Source organism: Geotrypetes seraphini, chromosome 4 (genome assembly GCF_902459505.1).
Source record: "Geotrypetes seraphini chromosome 4, aGeoSer1.1, whole genome shotgun sequence".
Classification (NCBI taxonomy): Eukaryota; Metazoa; Chordata; class Amphibia; order Gymnophiona; family Dermophiidae; genus Geotrypetes; species Geotrypetes seraphini.
This window is the reverse complement of record NC_047087.1, coordinates 251,981,108-252,002,600: the sequence shown is the minus strand read 5'-3', so window position 1 is coordinate 252,002,600 and position 21,493 is coordinate 251,981,108. Positions and strand designations below refer to the sequence as shown.

The window sequence follows — 21,493 nt, the reverse complement described above, 5'->3', positions numbered from 1 at the left end:
GTTTCTATATAATTTTAAAAAGGAAACATATATTGAGACTTTAAACAGCATATAATTGTGATGGCTCTAGGAATTAAAAATAGTAGTAGTAAATAAAGAACAAGAGGCAAGCTTGAAGGAGGGGGTGGTAAGCTTGAAATGGTTAAAATTTGAATTATACTGTAATTATTGTATTTTTCTTCATTTGTTCAATAAAAATAATTTGAATTAAAAAAAATGTACAGTATTAGTCTTTATAAAATAGTCTCCCAGAACTGTCTCCAAAAGCACAGTTTAAAATGCACTAATTTACACTTGCTCAAGGCAAATGAAAATTAGTGTTTACTATCTTCCCCCCTTTTACAAAACCGCAAAAGCAGTTTTTAGCACCAGGTGGCACGCTGAATGTTCTGTGCTGCTCCCAATGTTCATAAAACTGCTGCTTTTGCGGTTTTTAAAAAGGGGGAGGGGGATGGTATAGCAGTTATTTTAGAAGCATCTCCATATTTAAACAACAGCATTTAAATGTCAAGGGATGCCCAGATGTTTTCATTTCAGAAAGAGGGTAATCCCATACCCCCTTGAGAATTTATTCTTTTCCCTTCCTCCCCAGCAATATTTATTGTTTCTCCAGCCCAAACTCCTGTAATCTTTCCTCATCTCAGCTTTTGTTCCTTGTTCCTCCAGACCTCCATAATATTTTGTCCTCTTCCAGCTAGAGGTCTGCATGGGAACAGGGATCATGGGAATCCTGCAGGGTCCTGCAGGGGTCCCACGGGAATCCCCCCTAACCCATGGGACTCCCATGGGGCCCCCCTCTGGCCCACGGAACTCCCAAAGGGACCCCCCTCTAGCCAACGGGATTCCCACGGGGATGGAAGGCTTTGGAAGCAGGGTTTGTCCATATAATATAATGGACACGTCAGCCTTAGTAAAAGAGGGGGTTTATAAGTTAATTACCTGAACAGAAAACAAAAAAAGAGATTCCACAAGGAAAACAGCAGCGCAAACACAAAAGAAACTGTGGAATTGATGATCCTGTCAGAAGTAATTGCTGCTTTTTATGGGGACGGGTGGGGATGAAGGTTATTCCTTGCGGGGATGGGTGGGGACAGAGAGGATCCTGACTGGGACGGGTGGGGATGGGTGGGATTTCTGTCTCCATGCAACTCTCTACTTCCAGCTTCCATTCCCACCAGAATACTTTATTTTCTTCTTACTGGCATAGTAATATGTGTGTGTGTGTGTGTGTGTGTGTGAGAGAGGGGGGGGGGGCAGGGGTGACATCTTGGTGGAGCACCGGAATTTCTCCTCCTCTCCACCTCCATGCCCACACTCTACCTAAGACACACCCTCTCAAAAATGTCTAAGTAATTTTAGCTTGCATATTTCAGAGTTAGCACAGAATGCCTGCGCGCATCCCATGGTTCTTAATTTTTAGCTGTGTTAGGCTATGAGCTATATATTGTCTTTAATTCTATATATGATGGAAAGGAAAAGGAATGGGATTTGATATACTCCCTTTCTTTGGTTACAATCAAAGCAGTTTATGTATTATATACAGGCACTTATGAGGGGATGCTGAAAAGTTCTCAGCCCAACCAAGGTATGAAATGAAATGAAAAGTGTCAAGAAAAGTACAGAATAACTTGCAAGTTTCATGGCTCCACATTATTCTCTTCTTGGTTGGACTGAGACTTTTTCAGCAGACCATCGTATTTTGCATTTGGGGTAATGAAGGGTTAAGTGACTTAACCAGAGTTAAAAGGAGCTGCAGTGGGAATTGACTGAAAGTAGGTGCTAAGTTGCACTATCTTTCGGGATGATTTTCAGGATCTATTTTCCAGTGAAAAAAAGAAAGACTTTGTTATTTCTGAGTGAACTATAGAAGAATCTGCATCCTTTGGACCTTGTATGTAGTTTGGGGCTCTTTTTACTAAGGCGCGCTAGCCGATTTAGCATGCGCTAAATGCGAACGCGTCCATTATATTCTATGGATGCGTTAGTATTTAGCGTGCACTAATATTTAGCACGCACTAAATCGGCTAGCGCGCCTTAGTAAAAGAGGAGGTTTGATTTCAGTTCCCATAATGGATTATTTAAAAGTGATGCAAGATAGAGAGAAGGTCTGACCCATCTAAAGTTTAATAGTTAATTTATAGTTAAATATGATTTTTTTTTTCTTTGGATGTAAAAAATGCAAAAGTCAGAAAAAGACATATACATAAAATGTTGAAAATATGCTAATTTAATATTAACAAAAATGCTAAATATGTTGTACTATCCATTTTTATCTTATAAACGTTTACTTAATTTGACATTCTATTTTTTGGGTGACTAATACCTATACAAAAGAATGGTGCTTTCTACTAATCCAAGATCTCTAAATAATAGTGCATAAAGACAGAATGATAGAGGAAGAATAAAGCATATGGAAGACCTGATCAAAATTCCAGCAGAACAGTGGAAAGATGTCCCAGTGGCATTCATCCAAAAAAGAAGTGGAAACCTGTCAATCTAATGCCTGTCCAGAAGAATCTTTGTCTTTCATGTATAGAAAGGATATAGACTCCTGAGAATGCCATGGCCTGTAGATTAATTCATTGCAGACATTCTTAACCTTCCTTATTAAACACACATGTTTTAGCAATGATATGCCAAATAGAATAATTGAAATGAAATGATTGGGGGAGGGATAAGAGTAAAAAAGAAAAGCTATGGGGAAAAAAAGAAAGGCAACCTGAAGATGCTAGTGAGTGGTGAGAGAGACAAAGAAAAAGGATCTCAGGGAAGAGGGGAAGCAGATAGCAGAAGAGTGCTGGAGGTAGCAACTCACTGAGAGGGGAAAGGAAGTCTACTACTGCTTATCATATCTATAATGCTACTAGATATATGCAATGCTGTACATATTAAATGTAGGTATTTTCTCTCTCCCTTGCAAGCTCACAAACTAAGGGTCCCTTTTATCAAACTGCAGTAGAGCTTTTAACCGTGGGCTGGCGAGGTAAACACTTTGATGCTTATTCAATTCTTATCAGTATCGGAGTATTTACCTTGCCAGCCCACAGTAAAATGTTCTACTGTGATTTGATTAAAAGGGGTGGGGGGGGCTAAGTTTGGTACCTGAGGCAGTGGAGGGTTAATTGACTTGCTCAGAATCACAAGGAGCTGTAGTAGGAACTGAACTTAGTTCCCCATGCTCTCAGCCCACTGCACTAACCATTAGACTACTCTAGTCTTAGAATGCTGCAAGGGAGAGCCAGTAAAGGGATGTTTTAGGATATTGGGACCTGAAAAGGAAAAAAGACAAGTTATGAGTGGCTAAAGATGCATAGTTGAGAGAAATGAAATAAAGAAAATAGCCACATTTTCACTAAGCCATTCTAACATGGAAGGGCATTAAAAAAAAAAATCTAAGTCCAACTTGGACGTTTCCAGCTGAACGTCCAAAGTTAGAAGAACAAAAATGGCCATTTTTGGATGGCAAATTGATGGATGTCCAAATATATATATTTTCTGAAAATCGTTTATTTAGACATGTTGGCCACTTGGATGACTAACTTTATATCCCAATTTCGATCAGAAAAACATCCAGGTTGAAAACATCCTACTTCTGACTATTGGACGTGGGTGGGGCCAGCATAGTAATGGACTGGCCACATAGACATCCCAACAGAGCAATGGGACACCTTAGAAGGCACTGCTGTGAACTTCACATAAAGGGTGCCAGCTATATATCTCACCATAACTCCATTATGATTTAGGGTGAGCCTCCAACCCCAACCCCCACACCCCCATCTAAACTATCTCAGCCATCAAAGCCCTCCCCAGGCCATTCTCAATCGAATAGTCATATATGCAACACAGACAATGCAAGTCTGCCCAGTATTGTCCTTAGTTCTTCAATATATATGTAATAATCTTCTGATTAGAGATCCTCTGTGTTCATCCCACACTTTTTTGAACTCAGTCACCATTTTCCTCTCCACTACTTCCTTCCTCCACTACTGCCTACATTCCAGGCATCAACCACCCTCTCCAAAAAGAAGACTTTCCTAACATTACTCTTGAGTCTACCACCCCTCAACCTCAAATTATGCTCTCTGGTTTTACTATTTTCCTTTTTCTGGAAAATATTTTGTTCTATGTTAATACCTTTCAAGTATTTGAATGTCTGAGCCATATATCCCTTGTCCCTCCTTTCCTCTAAGGCAGGGGTGCCCACACTTTATGGGCTTGCGAGCTACTTTTATAATGACTAAGTCAAAATGATCTACCAACAATAAAATTTAAAAAAAAACACAAAGCACACTGAAAGGCAGAGAAAATGTTAATTATTCATATTCCGGGGTTTTTCAAAGAGGTCACGGAAAATGACTCTATGCAATGTCACCTCAGTAACAAAATACAAAAATAGACAAATACACCCCCTCCCTTTTTACTAAACCACAATAGTAGGTTTTAGCACAGGGAGTTACGCTGAATGCCTCGCGCTGCTCTCAATGCTCATAGGCTCCCTGCGCTAAAAAACGCTATTGCGGTTTAGTAAAAGGGAGCCATAGTGCAAAATATAGACAGCAGATATAAATTCTCAAAATAGACAAATTTTGATCACTAAATTGAAAATAAAATCATTTTTCCTATCTTTGCTGTTTGGTGATTTCATGAGTCTCTGGTTGCACTTTCTTCTTCTGACTGTGCATCCAATCTTTCTTTCTGCCTTTCAGCCTCCTGTATGTTTCCTCTCCTCCAGACTTCATTCTCTCTCCCAACTTTTTCTTTCTGTCTCCCTGTTCCCCCTTCTTTCTGTCTCCCTGTCTGCCCCCTTTCTTTCTTTCTCCGTGCCCTCCCCCAAGCCACTCGGTTTGCTGCCACCGCCATCGGGGAACAGCCCCCAAGCTACCACCGTCCCAAGCTTTCCCTGCAGAAGCGTTGCACTGACCAGCATTCTGCTCCCTGACGTCAATTCTGACGTAGGAGAGGAAGTTCCGGGAAAACAAGGCATTTCTCCTCATTACATCCAGCCTGAGCCCCATCTCTCCTTGATCCAGCATTTTCCTTCTGTGTCTGTCAGAATTATCATTCCACCTATTTTCCAGCATCACCCTTCTTTGTGTCCATCTCACTATATCCCTATCTCATCACTTTTTCAGAATCTTCATTTGTCTCTGTCCTTGTCTTTACCCCATGTTCACCATTTGCCCTTTCAATGTCTTTATCTCCCCCCCCCTCACTTTTTCAGCATTACTTCTATGTCTCTATTTCACCTCCTCTTCATGTCCCCTCTGTATCTCTATCCTTATTCAGTAGGTCCTGCTTACCCTTTCTCTTTTTTGTGTCACTATCTCCATTTTCAGCTTTCCCCCCTTTTCCTTTGTTACTGCACCCTGTAGCCAGAATCTTTCCACCCTCCCTCCACTCCGGCCCAGCTCAGTATGAAATATTTCCTTTTGTTTCCCTCCCCTCTCTCTTTCTCTCTCTCTTCTCCTCCCTCACCCACGAGTCCTGCATCTGGCTCTCTCCCTTCTACCTGCACCTGGCAACACCCCCCTGCTCGCGGCTCTCTTCAGCAACTCGTCAGCAGCAGTGATCAAGACAAGCTGCTGACATCGAGGCCTTCCCTCTACGAGTCCCGCCTTTGTGGAAAAAGGAAGTTGAAACAAGCGGGACTCGCACAGGGTAGGCCCCGACGTCAGAAGCTTGTGTCGATCGCTGCTGCTGAGTTGCCGAAGAGAGCCGCGGAGCAGGGGGTGTGGCCGGAAGCACGTAAAAGGGAGAGGGAGATAGGAAGGCTGTAGAAGCTCCGGAACATGACACCGACCCCGGCCAGGATAATTTCTTTTTCAGGCTGCTGCTGCCGCTGCCACGCTCCCCCCCCCCCCCCCAAATGACAAAAACAGCCTAATGCCCGGCGTCGCGTCTTTGATGTCGGGGAGAGGAAGGCTGATAGGCCCGGTAGTTCGGGACGGCAACACTAGTCTATCACGGAGCCCGGGATGGGCTCTGCGATCGACTCACGTTGCCTTCCTGAGCTACTGGTCGATCGCGATCGACGTGTTGGGCACCCCTGCTCTAAGGTATACATATTCAGGGCTTCCAGTATCTCCTCTTACATCTCTAGATGCAAACCTCCTACCATTTTCATCACCTTCCTCTGGACCACTTCACGTTTTCTTATGTCCTTTGCCAGATACAGTCTTGTAGTGTAGGGTTGAAGGAGGAAAAAAGTGTGTGGAAAATAATATCAAGTGAATAATGGATGGGAAATTGAATATTATAAAAATATCATACCCAGCAGGTGGCGCTCTCGTGACATCAATGATTGTTACACATACCATAGGAAATCTCCAAAAGAAATAAAGTTTGAATTTTAGATATGATCAGCTCAAAATAGACAAAAGAAAAACATATTTTAAAAGAAAGGACATGAACACACCACACAACTAAAGTGAAAAATCAATAGTAGCATGAGCATGCTGCATAACAGGAATAAAGTATAAAAAAAGAAAAGAAAAGAAAAGAAATCAGACCCAGAATTTCACCAAAAGTGCATGACTTAAAAACTAGATGTTATGGGGCTTATAACTGAAACAGAAATATGTCTAAAAACCAGCCCAAGTTGGTACTTTGATGACCTAAAAGTCAGGTTGTCCAAATGCTGATAATCAAAACGTATCCAGGGATATTTTAGGCTTCTGAATGCCGCTATGCACCCAGAGCTCATACGGGCATTTTTGGAGGAGTGGTGTGGGCAGGATTTGGGCAGGACATGGGCTTACCTAGACTTAATCGTACTGCAGGGATAATCAAAAGTTTGAGGAGGCTGCTTGGACGGAACTTATACATTGTGACTTAGAAGATCTAAAAACAGGTCTAAGTGCCCAAAACGTATCCAAAGTGTTCTGATAACCACTGCAGACGCAAAATACAGACCCCCTACATACTCCCCCAGTGATCACTGACCCCATCACACCACCGTAAAAATCAGAATAAAAACGTATATACCTGCCTCCGGAACATCAGCAGCTGGCATAGGAAAACATAGTAGAGCTGCACATAGGTGGCTTAAATAGTCTGGGGGTGGGGCTAGTGATCCATAGAGAGGAGGACCCAGGCCCATAAGCCACTCTTAACTACTACATTCATGGTAGAATATTTGATCCCACCAAAAAAACCCCAAACTCTACTGCCATATAGGTGCTACCTGCAGCCATAGGGGCTATTGGTGTTGTAGACAGGTGGGTATAGTGTGTTTGGGGTGTGTTTGAGGGGCTCAACATAAACTATAAGGGAATTCCGGTGAGATTTTTATGTGGCATCCTTTTTCTGAAGTTCACAGCAGTGCCCTGTAAGGTACCCACTGCTGTGTTGTCATGACTGGGTGGCCAGTCCATCACATTACTGGCCCCTCCCACATTTAAAAGGTCTTGTTCTGGATGTTTGCGACTTGGACGAGTTTTTGGATGAGAATGTGATATAAAGATAGATATAATGGTGGTCTGGATGATCAAACGGCTGGACGTACAGATGGACGATTGTATTTTTTGAGAATGGACATTTTTCCACTGCCGACCTTGGGCGATTAGTGCCCTTTGCCCAAATAGGACTTAGACGTATGTTTTGATTATGCCCCATTTATTAATTGATATTGTGGAGAGCCTACATGAATAAGAAATACCTTTGGTAATGAATTGGATACTGTCCAAGAAAAAATATATCCTGAAATTAAAAACACAACATGAAATAAGAGCCCAAAATGTTCTACAAAACTTAAGGACACATGTTTGAAAATGAAACTGAAAATAAAAATTTCATTCAAAACTCACTCTTCACTGGGATAAGAAGCGATATGAGTAGCGATGTGCACGCACTTGAAAAGCGTTTAAAAAATGGCAACCACCAACAAGTTGATGCTATTAAACAGCTATCAAGTCTCTTGTTGAAGATGCATGCTTTGAAAAGTATGACATCATCATACCTGGATGCTTGATTATAAATGTGATGTCTGTGTAAAACTGCAAAATTGCTGATAAAAAAAACCTTAAAAATTAAGAACTTGAATGGTGTTGGCGAATAGATAAAATAGGAAGTATTTGGACTTACTGAAAATTAAAACGTAACAATGTGAATGAATTGTGGTGCATGTAAAAATATGTATAAATTCAAGTTTCAAGTTTATTAAAATTTTGATAAAACGCAAATCAAGTTTTCTAAGCGTTTTACAATTTGTATAAAAGAAGGGAAAACAATGAACAAATAAATACCGACTAAACAATACATCACACATGTGAAACAATAGGAAGTGGGGAGAACTACAATTTAAAAGTAAAGAGAACAAGAAAGGTAAACCACAATAGGGAAGCAAGGGAGTGCAGGTTATTAAATGATCTTGGCTGATTCCAAGTCTTTTCAACAGTTATATGCATCACAGAAAAGATAGCACTTTAAATTTCCCTTGAACTTATCTAGATTTTTTTCCGACCTGATATGAAATGGTAGGGAATTCCATGTTGTGGGGGTCGTAATTGCAAATGAGATGGCCTGACACGTGCTAATGATTTTTAGGGATGGTGTGTAAAGGAGATGTTGTGATGAAGATCTTAAGACTCTTGAGAGTTGGAATAAGGAGTTTGTGAATACAGTGAATATATGATAAAGGCTTTTGTATTAAGATTTCAATAAATATTTTACTTATTTAATTAATCCTTGGTTGATGTATACAGTTCCATTCTCACTTGTACAACTGTAGTAAATTCCATAAATGACACACCAGTGTATAAAACACTTAAAATATTGTTTGCATTTACTATACCAAATGGGCAAGATTGAAAATCAACACATCTACAAAATTTGAAGAGCTTCCTTTAAGTTAAAAGCCAGGTTGGTTTTGTTGGTGCTTGGGCTCCCTGGAAAAGGAAAAGCAGTGTGGAAGGTGTTCCTCATATGTTTTATGACAAACATTTTAGTAGGCCCTCTAGACAAACTTCATCCTGTTTATATCTTTTTGAAGGAACAGCATGGGGCCTTTGTTACATGCCCCCCCCCCCCCTCCAATATAAATTTCCTTTTTGAAGGGTGGGACATGACAGAATTTAAGTGTGGACTTCTTTTGACAGCTTTAAAGTACAGTTATCCTGCTGTAGAGGTATGATGCCACCATGAAATTGTGTTGTACCCTGGCCAAAGTGAGTAAGGTTCTAAGAAAAGTTAGAATTTCCTTTTTATAGCTAAAGGAATAGAATACTTTGCATAATGTCTGAATTTCTAAAATAAATCAGTGCCATAATTTATGCACTAAAACATTTTATATACTGTACTGTCTTTGAGTCTAGCTTTAGGATATAAAACTAGTGATTTTGTATATATTTGCCCTTAGCAAGGTAGATAATTTTCAATACAGTTCTTAAATTCTAATTTCCTTTTAACATTAAAGCACTGCTAAAAACAAATTAGAAATATTTTGTAAAAATCAATTCCTTTACCTTAAATATAGTACTAGGGTCTTCATTAAGATTCACACGTGTTATCACACGTCCTGTATTTTCTTCAACATCAAAAATGGTGGCACTATAAGGAAACTCTACCACATCTACTTTATATCGCACTCTGCTTGCTGGTGTGCCCTGTAAGAGATTGATAAGAAGATATGTTACAACTGAAGAAAATTTGGCAAAAAATTTCAAATACATTATTGAAGGCCTGATTTGTTGTGTATTTTTTTTTTTACTCATAAAAAATGCACGCTCAACACACCACAATCACCATCACTAAAGTAATACCACAAATGTACTTTTTCCTAAAAGGAAAAGAACTACAATACAAGGTTTGAGGTATCACAAGTTCCTGAACAGTTCTTCTCCATACCAAGCTTCTTTGGTATGGACAGTTTACCTATTTCATTACAAAATCATCAATTCTATTGAATGCAATACTCAATATTTGGAGTTTTGTTTTACTGAACAAAGAGAAGGAAAAAAACTCTTATAATTTTACCTCTACAGATGTTTTATGCACTTAATATTTCCCTAAGTTCTGCTTAATCAGCAAGTTACTGAATATTATTATTCTCTTTTTTCCTCTCTCTCTCTATAATTTCCTGATCTTTTGTTAATTATCCTTATATGGAGTTTTTATTATGTTTGCATATAAGACACAGATAACTTTTACGCTATCCATGAAAAGGTCTCTGTCATGCCTGCTATTTACTGCTCATACCAGACAGCTCCACATCAATAGGTATTTAAACATCACTATCATATCTCCTCTCTTCTGCCTTTCCTCCAAAGTGCACATATCCATATATTTTATAACAACTCCAACTGTTTATATCTTTTTGAAGGTGCAGTCTCCCTAATACACAATATTCTAAATGAGGTCTCACCAAAGTCTTATACAGAGGCATCAATACCTCCTTTTTCCTACTGACCATATCTCACCCTATGCACCCTAACATCTTTCTAACTTTCATCATCACCTATTCGACCTGTTTGGTCACCTTAAGATCGTCACATACTATCACTCCTGAGTCCCACTCCTCTTTCATGCACAAAAGTTCTTTACCCCTAAAGTGTACCGTTCCCTCAGTTTTGCAGCCAAATGCATGACCTTATATTTCTTAGCATTAAATCTTAACTGTCAAATTTCAGACCATTCTTCAAGCTTCACTAGTTCCTTCCTCATGTCATTCACATCATTAGAGGTGTCTACTCTATTGCAGAATTTGGTATCATCCGCAAAGAGGCAAATCTTACCTGACAGCCCTTCAGCAATATTGCTTACAAAAGATGTTAAAAAAAACAGACCTAAGAACTGAACCTTGAGGTATACCGTGGGGTATTGGACTTTCTTGCAAAGTACAATGGGGAATTTATATTAACTGTTCATGCACAGTTCTCAGTGAGGGTTTACAAAAGCAGACTGCAGTATTTTCTGCAGTGATCCCTTCAAGTGTAAATGAATTCAGAGAAACTTCACCAGGGTTTCTCCTTTAAAAATAAGCACATAACCCATTTTACAAAGGACCACAGTTGATCCTATCCTTAGATTTGATGTGAAAATATGTGCCTATCAGTTTGGCACAAAAATACAACACCACACAATACAATACAATGTCTTATATACCACAATTTTCTACAATAAATCAATGCAGTTTACAATAAGATTAAGATCAAGATCTTAAGTTACGTTGCTAGGGGGAGCATTGGTTTAGGAGGACGGTTGGAGGGTTAGAGACTAATTATAGTGAAAAGAGGTATGTCTTTGTTTCTTCTGGAATGTAAGATAGTTGATGGGTTGTCTTAGGTGCATTGGCAGTTTAGTCCAGATGAGAGGTCCCTGATATTCGAAGGTGGTTTTGAATATATTCTTCCGTCATATTTGTTGGGGAGATGGGAAGGATAGTTTATAGTGCTGCATAGTGCGTGAGTTGAAGAAGAAGTATAGAACTGATGCCAGAGGTTAGACCCTATCTCCATAGATTGCTGTGTGGACCATGCAGGCTATCTTGAACTGGATTCTTCTTCTCATTGACAGCCAGTGTAGTTGCTCTAATAGCGAACTTGGCCTCTCGTATCTTTTTGAGAATTAGTCTTGCTGTTGTGTTTTGTAGTAGTTGAAGCCTCTTGCATTCCTTTTCTGTAATGCCACAATATAGTGAGTTACCATAGTCCAGATATAGTATTAGGACAGATTGTGCTTCTGTCCTAAAACTGGTCTCGGTCAGGACTGGTCTTACCATTCTCAGTTGTCTCATCTTAGTGAAGAATTTTTTCACTGGAGTGATAATGTGTGTATTGAAGGTTAGGTTCAAGTCAAGTGTGACTCCTAGGACTTTGGAGGTATTCTCTATTTTTAGACTCTCATCTGTGGACATTTCTAGCTCTGTGCTCGGTAGTGAGTTGTAGTTTCCAAACCATAGTATTCTTGTTTTAGATCTATTCAGTTTAAGGAAATTTCTCATCATCCAGGCATCAAGGCTATCAATGATATTTTTTCAGATATGTTATGGTGCTACTGAATGATTCTTTGACTATGCAGAGAATAAATATATCATCTGCATAAGAGGGAAAGTTATTCCCCAGTGCTCTTAGATAAATGTTGAATAGTGCAGAAGAATCAGTGAGCCTTGAGGGACTCTGCAGCTGGCCTTGTCATCTTTCCAGACCTTGTATTTCTATTTTTAAGGAACTGTGAGAACCATTGCAGTACTACACCCTGTATTCCCAGTTCATTTAATTTAAGAAGCAGGAGAGAGTGGCCTACTGCATCAAATGCTGCAGGGATGTCAAATTGTAGTAGTAGTATAGATTGTTGCCTTTACTGAGTTGATATCTTATTTTAAATGTAAATTCAAGTAACAGGGATTCAGTGCTGTGTCTAGGTCTGAATCCATGTTGTGATCTGTAGAATCCATCAGTCTAGTCTATGGCATAAGTGCATGCACCTAAGTACCAGCGTTACACATATAACTTCTAGTAATCTATGAATTGCATGCATACATTTGAGTCCATCCATGCTTTATCTACTCGTAGACTCCACCTTTACATATACAAACCTCTCAAATATGTACAGGTACAAGATCCTTTATCTGAAATCCTTAGAACTAAGCATATTTTGTTTTTTTGAAGTTTTCAGATTTTGGAATGGTATTGCTAAGTCAGAAAAAGACAGGCATTAAGAACATAAAATTGCCACCAAACTATTTTTTCTTCAATACCTCAACTTTCTGTGCTATTGACAGAGATAAACATTTCATTTCCTGCTTCTCACTGCTACCCTGAGTAGAATCTCCATCTTTCCTTGCAATTTTTCCAGCCCTCCAACTTGAATTGCACAAAGAACAGGAGAAATGCACACACATGCGTTGGCTTCAGTGTGTGTCACTTTGGGGAAATTGACTACTTCCGGTTCACACCAGATTTCAGTTTTTGGAATTTTGGATAAAGGATCTTGTACCTCTACTGAATAAGCTGTTTATACAATTATAGAATAGTGTTCAGGCAGAATTTTGGCATATAAATGCCTATTTGTACACATATGTGCATTATTGCTATTATGCTAATAATCTGCATATAACTGTAAGCACATACTTTATAGAATTGCCTTATACATTCTAAATGATGCTGCAAACATAAGACCATTTTGGCCTCCATTAACTTGGCTAGAAATTGGAGATATGCAATGATCTGATAACTTTAACAATCATCATTGGTCAAACCTATTCATTTTAACAATGAAACCAAAATCACATGGCATAGACTTGGTATGTATGTATATATATATATATGTTCACAATGGATAGGGTTACCAGACATCCGGATATCCCCAGACATGTCCAGGTGTCCAGACGGCTTTTCAAAACCTGGCACTTTGTCCGGGTTTTGAAAAGCTTCCTCAAAAACGCATCAGGCTGGAGGGTATCAACGCATGTGATGTCACTGTGTCGCATCCGCACATGCGCGGATGCCCTCCTGTACAATGAGAGCAGGCAGTGGAGGGGCAGGGCTGGGGTGGGTCTAGGGTGGGATTGAGGTCAGGACTGGGACATTATGGGGCGGGAATGGGTAGAACTGGGCAGACTTGGGGGGGGGGATTTTACTAAAGTAAAAATCTGGTAACCCTAATCAGGGACACTTTCCATCATATCATCCAGACCTATATTTACTACCCCATTTTCCTTACTAGTTAATTTGAGTGTAATTAACATGATTTATTAACCTTACTTTACACACTAGACAATATTTCATAGCATTCAGGAAGGACTATAAAAAAAACCAGTATAAGCCTTTGATCCACTTTTTCATTTTTAAAAATTCAGTCCAGGAACAATCCATTCATTCTCTTTTATAACAACCTCTTGATATTCTCTAGGATATGATGTACTGTAAGTCATCAGATCCATCCAATATTAAATTCCCTTCTGCCTGCTCATAGTCCTGCAGTTTCTGTGCAGCAGTAAAATCTTTCCTTGAAAACAAGTCGCTATCAACACAACTGATGATGATGAGTTAGAAATTTCTGACATAATTTGCGAGTCCTTCAAAAATTTATTTGCTATTAAAAACAAGATTTTGGATCCATTATAAGCCCCAGTAATCAATGTTAAAAATTAGGGCTTTATAGGATCTATAATTTTCTGTTTATACATTTTCCAATGTAATTTCCACAGATGTTTATATTTCACTGTAGTCATATTTTCCATTCTGTTTCATATTAACCCCCCACCCCCCACCCCCATTTTACAAAACTGTGGAAGTGTTTTTTAGCGTAGGCTGGTGCACTGAATGCTCTGCGCCGCTCCCAACACTCAAAGAATTCCTATGAGCATCGGGAGCAGCGCAGAGAATTCAGCACACTGGCCTGTGCTAAAGACCACTTCCAAGGTTTTGTAAAATGAGGGGTAATTGCATTCTTGTTTTTGACCTAGGAACTCCTGAATAAACCAGGGGAAAACCTTCTTTATGACACACATTTTTTAGGGTAATTGGTTTCCAAGTAATAAGTATTAGACCTATGAATGCATTACAAGTGAGTTCCAAAGTCAGCTGTGTTACTATTACTTACCCTCTCTTTAACTAAGGTGCGCTAATCGATTAGCACACGCTAAATGCTAATGTGTGCATGTTAGTCTGTATACGTTAGCATTTAGCGTGCACTAATTCGATTAGAGCGCACTAATTGGTTAGTGCACCTTAGTAAAAGAGAGGGTTAGACTCAGGAATTTTCGATGAAAATATTAATAAGCTTATCTGATCTATTTTCCCCCTTGATAATACTTTAGTCATATTGGGGCAATTCTATATATTGACATCTAAGTTAAGGTGTCACAATAGAGCATGCTAGAAGCCAGTTTTATAACAGTGCATCCAACCCATTACAGAGTGTAAGAACAATGCCATTTTGCCATGCCAAATCTTAAGTGTGGACTAAGTCAATAGCTGGCATAAGTTGCTGAGCCTAAGTTTGCCATGCAATGTGCGCAACTACCAATATTTTATAAGTTGGGCACATCACACGGTAACATACCCATGTCCAAGCTCTGCCCACAGGTATGGCCCACTTTTAGATATGTGCTATTCAAGCTGTGCGCCTAGCTTTCAGCAAGCCTTACAGAATTGATTTTATCTTCTTTATTTTTCCTCTTTCTTACTGTTAGTAAATTCCAATAAAGAATGCACAGACCATATCAGGGGTTAAAGGAAGACAATTCTCTACTAATCCCCCTTCTTTGAAATTCCTTATAAAAATTAAGTCAGGCAAATTTCCCCTGAATGTTTAAATTTGTTAGTAACTTGATATGTCAAACACACTAAATAGAGGCAGATGCATTTGTGAGTTTAAGATGCTAAAGCCTCAAATAAGTCAAATAGTCAATCAGTCAGATGAGGGAGTTAGCCAGGCTGACTATCATGGATGACACTGAGCCTGGATATTCGATGCCAGGCCATTTCTGGTGACTGGCATTGAATATGCAGTCTATTTTTGACCGCTAAAATTTTAGCCAGCCATGTTGATATTTAGTGCTGGCTGCCAGGAACAGAGGAAGTACCTGCATACAATGTTTACAGTGCTGCGTATGTCTAGTAATGCTATAAATATGAGTAGTAGTAGTATGTGCTATTTAGCTGACTAGGAGCCATTCCTGGCTGCCTAAATAGCTCTGAATATTGGATGGAAAGAAATTCATCCAATCAGATTGATCACCCATAGGTGACCTATAAACCAACAGCACTCCAATAATTTTCCTTGACCTCAATTTCTTACACCACACTAGATTTAGGCCTCCTTTTATCAAATCATGTTAAGGTTTTTTTATTGCCAGCCACTGTGATAAAAGCTCCAACACTCTTAAATCCTTCTGGATTCAATGCCATGAAAACTTGACCAACCAAGATGCAGTTATGAAAACCAAATCTACAATTTTGTCCTTAATTAGCTTGGCAATAAATAATGCTTTATTATTAACTGATCTAGCATTAAAATATACAGTGTGGTTTCTATCTATTAAGATGTTTTATTGTGTAGACATTGCAAGTAGCATACAATGTAGAGATGGTGGAGACAAAGACTGTCTAAGTTCAAGAAAGCATGGGATTTCTTAGGGAAAGGAGGAAATACTGGATGCTGTGGATGGACAGACCAGATGGGCTTTTTGACCTTAATCTGCCTTCATATTTCTTTGTTTTGGGATATTTTTTTCTGTTGATATTGTCTATTGCATATGTTCATATTGATCTTGTTGTACACCACTTTGTGAGAATATCTTCAAAAAGGCAGTAAATAAATCCTAATTAATTAATTATTAGTTAATTAATAGATGAAATGGGGCAGTTTAAGGGTAGTGGTTTCTGAGCTTTGTTCTGTATGTTGATTTGTTTATTCGTGTGAAAATGACCACTGGTCTATTTATCTGTGCACTTCATAGTGTAGTTTTGTGTCTGTGGTATAAAAGTGTGAATAAATAAATATATATTCCTTATGGAAGTACAATTAATTTCACTTGAAACTATACCAGATTTTACCTCACTAGCCATTTTTCTTCATTGAGGCCCCCCTTTTACCAAGCTGCGTTAAGGTTTTTTTATCACAGGCTGCCGGGAGCAAAAACTCTGAAGCTCTTAGAATTCCTATGAGCATCGGAGCTTTTACTGCAGTGGCCGGCAATAAAAATCCCTAACATGGCTTCATAAAAGGGGACTTGAGCTATTTCAGTGAACCTTTTTTTTTTTTCAAGTTTCATTATTCTAATGATTTACATGCATAATCAGCATGTAGCTATTAGGGTGTACATTATAGAATTACTCCCAAAATGCAGTTTGCCATCATAAAAGGCCTCTTATAAAATTAGGTCATGACTAAGGGCTCCTTTTACAAAGGCGCGCTAGTGGTTTTAGCGCGCACTTAGTGCACGCTAAAATGCCGCGCGTGCTAGCTGCTACCGCCTCCTTTTAAGCAGGCGGTAGTTTTTCAGCTAGCGCGTGTTATAGCGCATGCTAATCTTGTGCGTGTGCTAAAAACGCTAACGCACCTTAGTAAAAGGAGCCCTAAAAGTGTACCCAGTGCAGCCAGCAGCCAGCAAGTGTACTTGTAGAGCTGGAGTATATTTGGAGAGGAGGTTCAGTGCAGTATGAACAGAAACATGATTTACATACATATTTTATAAAAATATGTGTGTGTGTGTATGTGTGTGTGTGGATATTTGATGAACTAACAAGTAAGTCAATATTCAGATTTGGTGGTTAGGATATATTTTTTAAAAATACTCCAGACATATTAGTCTGACATTTAAACACCATGGTCATAACTGTTTTAAATTCTGGCTTAGGTGGCTAAATAATTGGATAGGAAACATGCTAAATATACATACAGAGAGAACTGCACTATCACTGTCTGCTATCTAGATAAATTTGAGACAGACATTTTGCTATCCTCAGTTTATCTGGATAGCAGACTAAGGGTCCCTTTTATAAAGCCATGGTAGCACTTCTCCTGCAGCAAATGCATCAAGGCTCATAAAAATTGAATGGGCTTTGTTGCATTTGCCGTGGGAGAAGTGCTGCCATGGTTTTGTAAAAGGGGCTCTAAATATTAGCACTGTCTGGATACTTTTGGGATCATCCCTACTCTGTCCACATACTGCCCTGGCACTGACAACCTAATTCTATATATGATGCTCAAGCTTGCACATAGAAATATGGGCATACACCCAATTTCCATGTGCATTTTAATTGAATAAGAAGTCAATTAGCTCTGATAATTGAGTGCTAATTGTCATTAATTAAAATTTACATGTACATTTTTAGGCACTGGGATCCATGTATAAATTTTATAAATGGATCTGAAAAGGGAGTACAGCCATGAAATGAACATGGATGGATCGGAAGCATTCCTGGAATTTTCATGCAGTTTTATAGACTACAGAATATTTGGGTACAATTTAGGAGCAAGAATTTGCACCAGGTTTTACTTGGTTTAAATCCTTGCACCTGAACTTTGACATAGATCCTACTGCCAAATGCTATTCTATAAATGGCATCCAACTCTAAGCTATTTATAGAATGGCGCTTAGCACAATATTTTATCGGTACCAATTTTTTTGTGCTATATATAGAATTGTAACCTATAGAGATGGTGCTGAGGCAATTTAAAATCATTTTCAGTGGCACTATCTTGATATTTGTTTTCAAATATTAAGGCCAAAAATATCAGTGATGCTGCATGTTCAAATTTTCAAAGCTGGTATTTCAAATTATTTAAACAAAACTAACATATTTTTTTTTCTATCTTTATTTTTCTAGATAGCCCAGCAGCCTCTGTAGCCCATGTCTTTCACACTGAGCAGAGGCTGAATTATTATATGCCAGTTGCAGCATGCACCTACACATTCTCCAATGGGCCAATAGGGACTGACTGAAGACATGGCTTCTATGGCTCTCAGTGGGATCACTTTACTAACATGTGGCTCCATAGCCTTAGTCCACTCTTACAGAAATCTTTTCCATGAACTAAGGCCACTTTTTGAAAAGGCTGTAAAACTGATTGCCATGATTTAATGACCATGTGCTAATTTTGCCATTATTGTGCAAACATTAATAAAAAAAATAGCACATAAGACTTTTTTTAGGTCCTATCAACTGCTGAAAATCATCAAGTTTTCGTGACAGTATACAGAAGTAGATTGCCAGGCCTTTCTTCTGCAGAGTTGTCACCATTGCCACATCAAACACGATCCTCCACCTCCAACACTACCCATCTGCTGCTGCTCAGATGGGTGGTACATTGTTACTCGGACATCTCCGCTGAAACCTGTCCGCCTTGGGAGGCCCTGCTGGTAGTGAAATTACCAACGGCATAGCTTTCAGCTTCACAGATGCCCCAGTGGCACAAGTCCATGTACCAAGACTGAAAAATAGATACAAACCCTTACCGCTACCTATTTAGTAGACAACAGGGCCTCATATACTAATCCTAAACTCATTCCTGGTCTCAAACTTTAACCAACCGAATCCCAATGTTCCATAATTTGGGGCATTGGATTCTGTCAGCCATTGATGTGATGAACTCTTATCTACTGTTGTGTAGATAGCACCCTGAGACTGTTTGCTCCTTTTACTAAGGTGCGCTAGCGTTTTTAGCGCACGCAGGAAATTACCACGTGCTACGCTTCTAGAACTAACACCAGCTCAATGCTGGCATTAAGGTCTAGCGCACACGGCAATGTAGCGCGTGCTATTCCGCGCGTTAAAGCCCTAACACAGCTTAGTAAAAGGAGCCCTGTATATAGCTTGTATATTCTTAGATTCACATGTGTTCTTAGTCTCCCTTCTGAGACTCTATTTAGCTTGTATACTCTTAGATTCACTAAAGCATGTGTGGTCTTGGCTTCCTCATAACATGTATATTATCGTATCCCATCACAATCTTCTGTGAAGGGTGTGTACTGATCATGTAGCTTGCTATTGCTCCTGTAAAATGTCATGTATGAGAACTACTGTGTACGCATCTTTGTAACCCTTTCTGGGCTCCTGGGGAGGGTGGACTATAAAACTGAATAAATAAATAAATAAGTTAGCACTCCAGAATATAGTTGCACTAAGTGATTAATGCAGATGCATACTCTCTACACTCCAGACATGCCCCTTCAGTGAAGAGTTTAATTTTATATTTTAGTGCACAGTAGAGAATGACACGGTGACGGTTTACCCGCGGCCACCGCATTTAAGCCGCGGGTCACCGCCGAAAACGGGGAAGAAAACTAGCAGTCGCTGCGGTGACGGGGACAAGGCCATTCACCGACCGCGGAAACGGTGAACAGGTTTGTCCCCGCGGGCCAATGTACCCCCTTCTAGGAACCGCTATTTACCGCCCGACGCCCGATTCACCCCCCCAGCAGGACCGCTCGCACCCCCAACCCGAACGACCGCTCGCACGCGCTCCCACCCGCACCCGCGATCGGAGCAAGAGGGAGCCCAAGCCCTCTTGCCCGGCCGACTCCCCGACGTCCGATACATCCCCCCCCCCGGCAGGACCACTCGCACCCCCACCCCGAAGGACCGCCGACTTCCCGACAATATCGGGCCAGAAGGGAGCCCAAACCCTCCTGGCCACGGCGACCCCCTAACCCCACCCCGCACTACATTACGGGCAGGAGGGATCCCAGGCCCTCCTGCCCTCGACGCAAACCCCCCTCCCCCCCCCCCCCCAACGACCGCCCCCCCCAAGAACCTCCGACCGCCCCCCCAGCCGACCCGCAATCCCCCGGGCGACCCCCACGACCCCCCCACCCCCCTTCCCCGTACCTTTGGTAGTTGGCCGGACAGACGGGAGCCAAACCCGCCTGTCCGGCAGGCAGCCAACGAAGGAATGAGGCCGGATTGGCCCATCCATCCTAAAGCTCCGCCTACTGGTGGGGCCTAAGGCGCGTGGGCCAATCAGAATAGGCCCTGGAGCCTTAGGTCCCACCTGGGGGCGCGGCCTGAGGCACATGGGCCCAACCCGACCATGTGCCTCAGGCCGCGCCCCCAGGTGGGACCTAAGGCTCCAGGGCCTATTCTGATTGGCCCACGCGCCTTAGGCCCCACCAGTAGGCGGAGCTTTAGGATGGATGGGCCAATCCGGCCTCATTCCTTCGTTGGCTGCCTGCCGGACAGGCGGTTTTGGCTCCCGTCTGTCCGGCCAACTACCAAAGGTACGGGGAAGGGGGGTGGGGGGGTCGTGGGGGTCGCCAGGGGGGTCGCGGGTCGGCTGGGGGGGGCGGTCGTTGGGGGGAGGGGGGTTTGCGTCGAGGGCAGGAGGGCCTGGGATCCCTCCTGCCCGTAATGTAGTGCGGGGTGGGGTTAGGGGGTCGCCGTGGCCAGGAGGATTTGGGCTCCCTCCTGGCCCGATATTGTTGGGGAGTCGGCGGTCCTTCGGGGGGAGGGATGTATCAAACGTCGGGGGGGGGGGCATCAGGCTTTCAGGATGGGGACAGACCTTCAAGGGGGGACAGTGCAGGGAAGTCAGGGAATTTATATTAATTAATTTTTTCTCTGCGTGTTTTGTTTTTGTATAGTTATTAACTAATATTTAACTAAGTTTTAAAGTTTTAAAGAATGTTTCCTTTATACGTAAATAAAGAAAAGTGAATGGGATTGCAGTGGCGGTGACGGGGCGGTGAATGGGGTGGCAGTGGCGGTGACGGGGCGGTGAAGAGGATGGTGAGACGGGGACGGGGCGGTGACGGGGATGGTGAGACGGGGACGGGGCGGTGACGGGGATGGTGAGACGGGGACGGGGCGGTGACGGGGACCAATTTTTTCACCGTGTCATTCTCTAGTGCACAGGTAGCGCACGCTCATGTCAAATGTACTACTACAGGGATCTCATAGTCCCTCCTTGAGGGCCGCAATCCGGTCGGGTTTTCAGGATTTCCCCAATGAATATGCATTGAAAGCAGTGCATGCAAATAGATCTCATGCATATTCATTGGGGAAATCCTGAAAACCCGACTGGATTGCGGCCCTCAAGGAGGGACTTT

At 41.2% G+C, this 21,493-nt stretch overlaps 1 protein-coding gene across 6 annotated transcripts in view; it reads right to left on the bottom strand.

Moving 5' to 3' along the window:
* PCDH15 (protocadherin related 15) overlaps positions 1-21,493 on the bottom strand; it is a 2,123,136-nt gene that overhangs the window by 266,047 nt on the left and 1,835,596 nt on the right. For all 6 annotated transcript variants that reach the window (XM_033941002.1, XM_033941006.1, XM_033941004.1 and 3 more), the window contains one exon: positions 9,462-9,602. In XM_033941002.1, the coding sequence (XP_033796893.1) occupies positions 9,462-9,602 (141 nt within the window). The remainder of the gene's footprint in view (positions 1-9,461; positions 9,603-21,493) is intronic.